The sequence below is a fragment of the Myotis lucifugus genome, unplaced genomic scaffold (genome assembly GCF_000147115.1).
Source record: "Myotis lucifugus unplaced genomic scaffold, Myoluc2.0 scaffold_5026, whole genome shotgun sequence".
In the NCBI taxonomy this organism is placed as follows: Eukaryota; Metazoa; Chordata; class Mammalia; order Chiroptera; family Vespertilionidae; genus Myotis; species Myotis lucifugus.
In genome coordinates, this window is record NW_005876074.1 from 1 (window position 1) to 10,673 (window position 10,673).

Here is a 10,673-nt window from a genome sequence, read left to right on the forward strand (position 1 = left end):
AGCACTAAAACCAAAATTATTTAAGCCAAGAATGGTCAGTTGGATTTGGGAAAATTTAAAGCACCTTCAAAATCCCCCTTTCTCTGATACACAAAAGAAATGGAGGGCATTTCAGCCACAAATAACTCAGCCTGTCTCGTTGCATATTTTTGTAGAAAAATTTTCTCCAGTGACAAGAGGTGGGAAAACTCACAGCTCATGAGACATTGAGTTGCGGAATATGCACAAATACTAGGGAGAAATGCGAAACATTTGGGAATGTGCCAGAGATATCTATTTAAGTTCTCAGCGCCTTTGAGATCTGCGCTTCACAAGTCAGTGGGTGAGACTTGATCGGATGTGATAAAGCCTGTGAGAGGCCTGCACGCCACTCCACAATGGGAAGGGATTAGTGTTAATGCTTTAGCCTCTAGTTTCTATCATTACCAACCTCGGGTTTAAGTAAGCGATGTTTTCTTTCCTTTGATGGATTAAAGGAGAATGGAGAGTAAAGAAAACGTTAGGGTCACCATGGTGTTGGATTGCAAATGCCTTTGCTGCTAATCAGATGATGCAGAAATAAGGAACTGAAAGTTTTAAGGGCTCCCAAATGATACACGACAAGCGGACTGCAGTACTAAGGCTAAGACAGAGAACTTCCTTCTCCTAACCAGTTAAACTATTCAGCAGACATTTTCCCGTGAATGCCTGGTTGTCAGACTTTTATCTGGTTCTCCAACTGCAATGTCCAAATTGCCAAATTCCATTCAGCAAGCCCTGAGCAAGGTGCCAGGCACTTAGAATGTGTTGGCATAGCAATGTTGAGAGCCTTTCATGGAAGCTACTCTCAAGCTCAGAGTCTAATAAGAGTAATAGACTCTTGATTGGTAAACAAGGCAATTAAAGCAGCAAAAGCAGTAGCTTGGTGGGGCAGGGGAGATATTAATTGTGATGGGGTAGCTGGGAGTAGGGAATGGATGTGCATCCAATTTTAGACGACAACTGGGTTGTTTTTAATAGACAATTATGAGCATTCCAAGTAGAATAAAATAGCTTAGAACAGTGGTCGGCAAACTGCGGCTTGGCAAACCGCAGCTCTCGAGCCACAAGCGGCTGTTTGGCCCCTTGAGTGTGTCTCTTCCACAAAATATTGGCTCTTCCACAAAATACTGAATTCTGCGCATGGGTCACGAAGTTTCAATCGCACTGTACGTGCGTGGCCGCACGTGGTATTTTGTGGAAGAGCCACACTCAAGGGGCCAAAGAGCCTCAGGTGGCTCGCAAGCCGCGGTTTGCCGACCACGGGCTTAGAAGGATGAAATAGAGTAATTTATTGGGAGAATGACAAATAAGAGTTTGTAATTTTAGGGTGTCAGCTGCAGGTGGGAAATAGTTGATGAGCATGAGCATAGATCAGAAAGGGGTTTCTGTGCTAGGCTAAAGATATTTTTAATTGATTTTTAGAGAGGGAGGAAGGGCAAGGAAAAGAGAGAGAGGAACATCGATGTGAGTGTGAAACATTAATTGGCTGCCTCTTGCATTCCTCCAACCAGGGACTGAGCCCGCAACCTGGGCATGTATCTTGAATGTCTTGCCACCTTCCCAGGAGTGGGCTTCCATTCCTGAGGAACACAAGTGGTACAAATACCGCAATTCGTTTCCCACTGCAAGGGGGAACTGCCACTCCAAGTTCCCTCCCAGATGAAGCTTTAGTTACTCAAGTGGTAACTGTCTTCCATCCCTTGTTTACTTCTTCACTAGCCTACCTGTGTTTCCCAGAAATCACCTCTCAAATGAAGAAGCCAAATTAAGTCCAATCCAAAGAAAGTCTTTAAATAAAAACAACAGGTACGCACATACTACCGATGTAGCCATCTGGTTCCCATCCTGTTCGAGATGGACCCCCGAACCAGCTAAGAATTGCAAAGTGTGTTGCTACTGCACCAGGGAAAAATGATAAAAGTTACATGGATTCCTTGAGTGTCATCTCCCCGAATTTTATGTAATGTTTCCACCTTTCATTTTTTAAAGATGAATTCCAAGAGGACAGGAGCCTTCCAGTATTCCTCACAATACTTAGGATTACTGATGTCCAAACAGGGACTGATAGCAGCTTACAAACAATCTCTGAAAAGCTATTGCTTTGCTTCATCCTCAAGACCCACTGGTTCCTAGGAAGCTAGCCATCTCTTCTGTGTCTGGGGCTGATGCCTACTTCTGCTCAACTACATCTACACCTATACATGTTTGCCAAGAAGGGCATCCACATCCTTGTAACTAATGTCTTCCGTGGGCCAGCGGCATCGATGACCTGGGAGCTTGGTAAGATGCAGAATGTCACCCTTCACCTCAGACCCGCTGAATTAGAATCTGCGTGTTCAACAAGTCCCCACGTGCTGTGTAGGCACTTTGATGTCGAGGAGCACTGCTCCTCATGGGATTTACGGTTGGGGACAGGAATCTCAGAAGAGCTTGGCAAGGCTTCCTTCCACCAGACCAAGGGCAAGGTGTTGTCTGGAGCGTGCGCACTGGAGACCAGATGCGCATGACCAGCCCTAGGGCCATTCTCTGCTGTGAAAAATGTGAGATAATGTGGAACGCAGAGGAAAGGAAACATGTTACTTAGGCCCATCAACCTAATCATCCCCTTTAATGTTTTTATTTACATGATTTTTAACATGCCTATAAAGCCTATCCCACATTAAGCAGGCTTCTTCTCCCTCTTATTATTGTATCCGGAGAATTTCCTCATGTTATTTTCATGATCATCATGGAAAATATTTAATTTGGTATATTTGTCACAACTTATTTAATTATTTAAAAATTTTGAACATTTTTATGACCTTTTTTTTCTTAGAGTTTTTCTGCATTGAAGGCCATTCCTCTGGGTACATGCCCCCAAATGCTAGTGTGAAAGGGGCTTTCTTTGCCTCCTTGAGCTCTGGGTACACATTATCTCCAGTAAGCGCTCAGTCTTAATACCACGCTGCCTTTTCTCCTTTGTATCCACCTTCCATTTTCCCCTGTGAAAAGCCAACCACACCTCCTCCATGATAACTTTAGCTCCACTTTCCCCACCCTTGAGTCACTGTTTTGTTCTTAAAGCTCCATTTCAGTTCCTGTCCCTGAGTCACCTTCCTGTCATTAAAATTCGATTCGGAGTTCAGGGGTTCTCTGCAGGCTAATGTAGCTGATAGGGGGCAGCCATGCTGGCTATCCGATTTCAAATATAGGGCAACATAGTTTTGAATTACTCTTTCCTTGACTTCAAATTCATAAGCGTCCTTTCTAATATTTGACAAAACATTTGCATCTGCCCGTTTCCTAGTTGACAGAGTCAAAGAGAACAAGGACCGTCTTATAGGCACTTGGAATAGTATGCAATATTAAATGTGTCCACACAGGAAATGAAAACAAGGAATTTGCAAGGTAGGAAAACTAGAAACTCCAGGTGTGACATATGCTATATAATTTCACAACCAGGCCAGAGCTAGTGCCCTTCACTACTTTAGCAGTGGCTCTTAACTTCAGTGTACAGAGGAAGAAGCTGGGCAGAGTTATGATCACAGATTCCCTCCGACCCCAGAGCTCACGACTCAGGAAGTCAAGGGTGGGTGCAGGCAACTGTGATTTCAATGCACACACAAGGGTCTCCTGATGCTGGGTGTCTGTGGGACCCCCTTTCAAGAAGCACCAATTTGGTGCTGCAGTGGGAAATAGAGCAGATGGGAAATAAAAAGAGATGGAAATCAGATATGTTGATTGCAACACAGCAAGAGTTCTTAATGTTTCCCATAATTCACAAAGCATAGAATGAAAGAGTTAATGAAAGCAGGGGTGGTCATTGAGCCTTGTTTGGCTGCTAACTTCTGAGGGCTTCTCAGAAGAGTAGTCAGTGACTTACATTTGCCTTCGTCATTCCGGCAGAGAACTTTTGTATCATCGGTGTTTTGTATAACTTCGAGGGATTCGCCAGGCTTCACCTGTAGCTCTCTGTTCCCCCACTTTTTAGAAGTTAAGGATGGAACAACTGTGGTTGAATACAGGACCCTAATTTCACCATCGTACTGGAAAAAAAACACGTTATTAATTGATGAGTATTATTCAAGTAACACATTTATTGATGTATTTATTAAGAAAGTCTTTGCTAAATAAACAGTTCCTTGTTTTTAAAAGATAATGTAAGAACAGCAAAGAAAAGGTGTTTTTTTTGGAAAAATCACATATAATCTCACCAACCTAATTTAATATTTTTAATTAGAAAACTTATTAAACTTTACGTACATTATTATTTTTATACACTCATATATTTTAGAGTTATAATCACTGTGTTTAGCTAACACCCCAATAACCTCACATAATTACCATTTCTTTTTTGTGGTGAGAACATTTAAGAATTACTTTCAAGTGCTAGCTACAGTCACCATGCTATACATCAAATTCCTTAAACTTATTCATGTTATAACTGAAAGTTTGTTCTCTTCACCCTTAGACCAACATCTCCCCATTTCCCACACCCCTCCTGCCTCTGATAAACCCTCATTCTCCTCTATATTTCTGCAAGTTTGGCTTCTTTTAGATTCCACATTTAAGTGACATCATACAATATTTGTCTTCCTCTGTCTGGCTTACTTCACTTAGTATTAAAGTCCATCCATGTTGTCACAAATGGTAGGATTTTCTTCCTTTTTCATGGCTGAATAATATTCCATTGTATATACACCACATTTATTTTATCCATCTTATTTTTAGATTCTTTTCTTATCAAAGTTCAAAGGATAGCTTAATTTAGATGGTTATTTCAGTATGTATATTATGTATGTATGAATTTGCTTAATTTGTTATAGGAATAAATTTAAATCTAAAATAAATTTCATAGAAAATATAGGAGTTATGATGGATAACTGTGATACTGATCATTATACTTCTAAAATATTCATTTTGGAGCTTAAAAATCATAGGATTTTTTTTTCATTAGCACTCTGTATGATATTTAAATATGACATACTTTAAATTTTTTCCTGAAGTCTTTTTCTTCTTTTTCCTGCTTTTTTAGCTTCTTAAGGTCTTTCTCTTCTGTTTTGGCCTTGGCTCCTTGACTGAGAAGGCAGAACACATGTAAAACAACACTTAGTTTAGAAAATATAAAAAGAACAATGTATAATAAAAACGTCAGTCATAACATTAAATTTTTGTTAAATTTTGTTTTTAATTATTTTTCTTAATACAGCCATTGTCATAAATGATGACATTTCATAATGCAGAAGAGGCTCTTCAAAAGAATAGATTCCAAGTTAAAATGGAAGTGAGAGATGATCTAATAGTTGAACTGTATGAAGTCACTGAGGAATAGTTTAAACATGGTCACATATCAGTAGTTTCATGATTCAACCTATTCTTGAACCCCTTCTATTTTTCACTCCTTCCTAGATAATTAAATGAATCGGCCAATGTCATAGAAAATGCTTTTTTAAAAAGAGCACTTAAAAATGGATTTTCATAGCTTAAAAAGTTTATCCATATATTGGCCTTTTCATATCTACTTAAAGTGGAGCCATACTGATACCAATTGGACTAGAGCCAATTGTTGTAAGAGGTGAATAAGCCCAAGACAGTGGTTCTCCAGCTTGGCCCCACACAGCTCACCTGGGAAGCTTTCTGCCATATATATTTATGTATATGTGTATATTATATGTTTAAATATATTTTTACTGATTTCAAAGAGGAAGGGAGAGGGAGAGAAAGATAGAAACATCAATGATGAGAGAGAATCATTGATCAGCTGCCTCCTAGAAGCCTCATACCAGGGATCGAGTCTGCAACCTGGGCATGTGCCTTGACGGGGAATCAAACTGTAACCTCCTGGTTCATAGGTTGATGCTCAACCACTGAACCATGCCAGCCAGGCTTACCTGGGAAGCTTTTAAAAAATAAATTGCCCTTGCCCAATTCCTAGCAATTCTGATTACATTAAACTAATTTAAAATTCAAATTAATTAGACTAAGTGGGGTTGGTGTACTGAAAGCATGTCAAACTCAAAAGCTAACATGGGCCAAATAAACAAGGTTTAAGTTTATGTGGGCCGCAAAAAAAAAAAAAAAAGCTTCAATTTTCATAGAAATGTGGGCTTATTTCAATAGAGACATGCTGAATTAAAAGGGCTGAAATAAATGAGTTAACATAAAATGATAGAACATTTTAATAAAAATTAATATTTTTTCTTGAACATTAACTTACCAGACACTGAATAACTGCACAATAATTGTAATGCAAATAAACTTATTTTTCTTATTCTCTGAAAGCAAAATGTTTCCTGTTGCGCACACCAAACAAGTCAGTCCAAGACTAATGACGTGGCAATTGGCTGCTAAAATATTCGCTGCTAGTATTAGTGGAGAGAAATGGTGTGCCTGTGCATAAGGCACATAAGGGAAATGAATGCAACACGATTATAGTAATCAGTCACTAGCGAACGTTGTAGCTCATTATTAATAATATGTATAACAGGATATTGTAACAATTAAGTTACGAAATTTTTATTAAAACGTTTCTTACATACCGTTTTATTGGCTGGGCCACAAAAATATTCGCTGTGAGCCGCATGTGGGCTGCGAGTTTGACTAGACAAAATTTTGTCTATAACTGATTTATTTAAAATGTTGTTTCTTAAATTCTTAACCGTAGAATTTAGTGAATTCCCTGTGAGATGAGTCAGGACAATATTCTGCTTCCTCACTCAGTATCTCCCATCCTATGGTACTCTGGGCAAGAGTGGAACACTCCATACCCCATGAGCACTCTGACATTATCAGAATATACATGAACGTTAAAACTTTCCCTCCCCCCCCAAAAGAATTTATTTAAAAATAGAATACTATGCTAGAGAACATAAAATTGTTTTAAACTCTGAAAATAAGCAACCGGTAAGAAAACAGTTGCATGTCACCTTAAGTTGAATCAGCTGGTGTTTATTTTTCTTGAAGAAAAGGGTCAATGTGTGACTCTGGGTTCCTAGAGAGCTGTGCATGGAATGTAGTGGCATTTCTACAGTAATATAAAACAGAAGAAGGCATTGAACACTGCCAGGGATAGAAGCCATTTCCCAATGGTGAGGAATATTAAAGCTAAACAGTACTGAAGATGACATTTTCCATTCATGGAGAACGGAGACAGGAGACCGGTTCTCCTTTCAGCTTTTTTGTTGTTCTGCCTATGGAGCGTGATGTTCATCTATAAACGACAGCACATTTTCCCTTCGGTTTCTTTAATCTTGGCACTGTCTCTTGTCCAGTAAAGTTAGTTTAACAATCTTGATAAAAAATAAATACTTTGAGTTTATTGATGCATTTTTTACCAGTGCAGCTCAGAAGACATCACTTATTGTATTCCCACTTACGTTACTTTCACCCTTCAACTAATCAAGTCCAGAATCTTTTTGTTCACTTTTCTTTTTTTCTTAAAAAAGCCAGAGATGTGTTTGCTTTTATACACAGTAGGTATCAGATCATCTCACATAGTTACTGAACCATAAAAATACATCCTACCATGTGATTTCCTATTTCAAAAGAGTTTTCAAAAGGAACGCCTTTTGTATCAACTGATTTTAGATTATCTCACAATTGTAGCCTAAAATTAAATTGAAACCTTAGGTGAGCTGAAGAATGTCCCTATTCACTGTTGACGTATTATTATTATTGTTATTATTATTTGAATGGACCTTTGAAAAACTGATGCTTTTGTGAAAAAGAGACAGACCAGAAGTCCTGTTAAAGAACAAATCTTCCTCCCATAGAAGAGGCTTAAACAAGGTGGGTGGAGGCTGATATGTAAAAGAAGAAGAGTAGTCAAGACAAAATGGTTTTGGGGAAAGAGTAAAAATAAAGGGAGGAGATGAATCAGTAAGATCAATGTGATCAAGCTCTCAAATTTTTTCTCAGTGAATGAATGAATGCAGACATCGGTGAGTCATGGAGCAGAGGATAATCAGGGGACAATGAGCAGGACCACAGGGAGAGGGAGGGAAAGGAGAAGAGGTGAGGAAAGAGAGAGAGAAAGAGGAGGGTCAGGGTTATCCACTCACAAACCTGGCAGAAAGTTAGAGCTGGGACCAGGGAGAAGACAGAGGGAACACGATCTCACACCGCAGATGCACACCCATCGGAGTTTGATCTGAGTTCCATTTTTTTGAGCAGTCTCATTTCCATCACGTCATTGTAATGAGAACATCTTACTTACCTCATGTCTGCCGAAGGCGAGGGGTAATCAGAGGCATCAACATCATCATAAACTTCTTCCCCCACATCTAACAGAAGACAAAATATCAAATGTTGAAATGCTGTTAGTTTAAATTTCGACATGAGCATTTAATGTTTCAAGGAGAACAAAATAAGTGTTCCTGTGGCCTCTGTACATTTCTCCCGGAAGTAGTGTCTGTTCCTTAAAGGGGAGAAGTTCTTACCTCCTTGGATGCCTGTGTTAAATGTCCCTCCAAATGCCAGTGACCATGAAAAACCCCAAACAGTGACAGGTTATTTGAAGATTCACAAGTGTGATGAATGGCAGTATTAGTAGGTTACTGACCAAAAAAATCACATTATTGGTCAATGGCAGTATTGAAATCAAGATTTTTTGGGGATTTGAGGTGTTATAATAATATATCATTTTATTTTTAAAAATTCTTATTTATTTATTTTAACCTTCACCTGAGGACATGTCCATTGATTTTTTTTTTTAAAGAGAGAGGAAGTGGGGGCAGGGGAAGAGAAAGAGAGGGAAAGAGAAACACTGATGTGAGGGAGAAACATCTGTCGGTTGCCTCCCCTATGTGCCCAGACCGGGGATCAAACTCACAACCCAAGTATGTGCTCTTACCAGAAAGCAAACCCACAACCTTTTGATGTATGGGATGATGCTCTAACTAACTGAGTCACCTGGCCAGGCCTCATTCTATGTCTAGTCTGTCTATCTACTTATCTATCTACTTCTCTATCAATCATTCTCTTTTACTCATTGATCTGTTCCTCATTAACTTTTATCTTACAGTAATATTACGTATATTAGGTATGGCACCACCTTAAAAGGGAAAGAATATTCTACTAATAAGACACTTCTGTTACCAGCAGGTATTGAGAATCCATATTGGTGGAAAAGTTGCTATGACCTTAACTGGTTCAATAGCTTTTCCAGTCTGTGTAGTTACTTTTCTTCCTTCTAGACTTTTTGTTAATAAAGATCCACAGCAAATGAAGAGATGAGTGGAAGAGTACAAATGTCTTAAGGAACAATTATTATAGAAAATTTAAATGTTCTCTGGTCGTGGCAAGGACCTGATTTCCTTTAAATCTTTGTGTGTGTGTGTGTGTGTGTGTGTGTGTATGTGTGTCCCACTTCGGTTAATTAATTTCAAAGGATAAAACCTGCTTAGCTATTTGAAGAATCCATAATAAATATGTTGAAAAAAAATGACACATTGGTTTCCAGATAAGGAAAATATTACTATCCCATGTACAAACATTTAGAACATAGAAAAAACAAAAGAAAATTAAAACAAAAAATACAATTGATGAAAATTTCTTACATTTTATTCCTGCTCTTTGTGGAGCTGTTTCTTGAATATGCTTTGAAAATTATAGAGTAAGACACAAGGTCATCATTATTTATTATGATGTCTTAATCTATATACTGCCACTACCAGAGAACATTTAAATTTTCTATAATAATTCTGTTACCAGCAGGTATTGAGAATCCATATTGGTGGAAAAGTTGCTATGACCTTAACTGGTTCAGTGGCTTTTCCAGTCTGTGTAGTTACTTTTCCTCCTTCTAGACTTTTTGTTAATCAAGATCCACAGCAAATGAAGAGATGAGTGGAAGAGCACATACTTGGTTGCAGGCTCCTCCCCTGCGCTGGCCCTCGTCAGGGCTCATGCAGGAGGCAACCAATTGATGTGTTTCTCTCACATCAGTGTTTCTCTCGGTCTTTCCCTCTCTCTCCCACTCTCCCTAAAAATCAATGGGAAAGTATCCTTGGGTGAGGATTAAAAAAAAAAAAGCTGATTGAAATTGTACAAAAAAATTTTTTTTATATTTAGCAGTGGAAAATTTTTCAAATATAACATAAATTAGACATTTAAACAAGTAAAAAAAATAGATTTAGAAGGGCCTTGGTGGCATCTAATCTGATTTGTTTTTAGAAATCGTTACACAAAAGTCCAATATATGAAGCTCTGATTGAATTGGGGTTCGGGAACATGGGGAAGTTGGTGTCCACTCCTGCCTGCTTATCCCTTTCTCCATTATGACCCTTATCCACTGGAAGAACTGTTTAAAAACCATCAATATTTAAAATTTTCCTCTTCAGGCTATTTCATTGTTGAGAAACTGTGAAGTTACCAGACAAGGTTACACAACTTATTATTTTCAGTCAGAACTTTAATCCAGATATTATGACTATATCCAATGATTTCTCACTCCCCAATCTGCAAGAAATGAGATATATAGTTATATATAGTTAGTTTTTATTACTTACCCAATTGTTTAGGAGGAGCAGGGAAACTGGAAAGAAAATGAAAACACAATTATAATCCGACCAATATAAACACAGAAATTGACTCCTCTATTTTAGAGAGACATGAACAAGTAACAGACTGGGGGCTTATTGAGGCTAATCAATCTGTTGACGATCATTCCTTTT

At 38.4% G+C, this 10,673-nt stretch overlaps 1 protein-coding gene across 1 annotated transcript; it reads right to left on the minus strand.

The window, feature by feature from the left end:
- Window positions 1-3,883: 3,883 nt before the first annotated feature.
- Window positions 3,884-10,534, minus strand: LOC106695934 (FYN-binding protein 1-like; the record flags this gene model as incomplete). The annotated part of the gene is made up of 4 exons (XM_014450914.2): window positions 3,884-4,046; window positions 4,988-5,078; window positions 8,216-8,282; window positions 10,509-10,534. Coding segments are annotated over 4 exons (347 nt in total), but the record flags the coding sequence as incomplete, so codon positions are not given.
- Window positions 10,535-10,673: the final 139 nt, after the last annotated feature.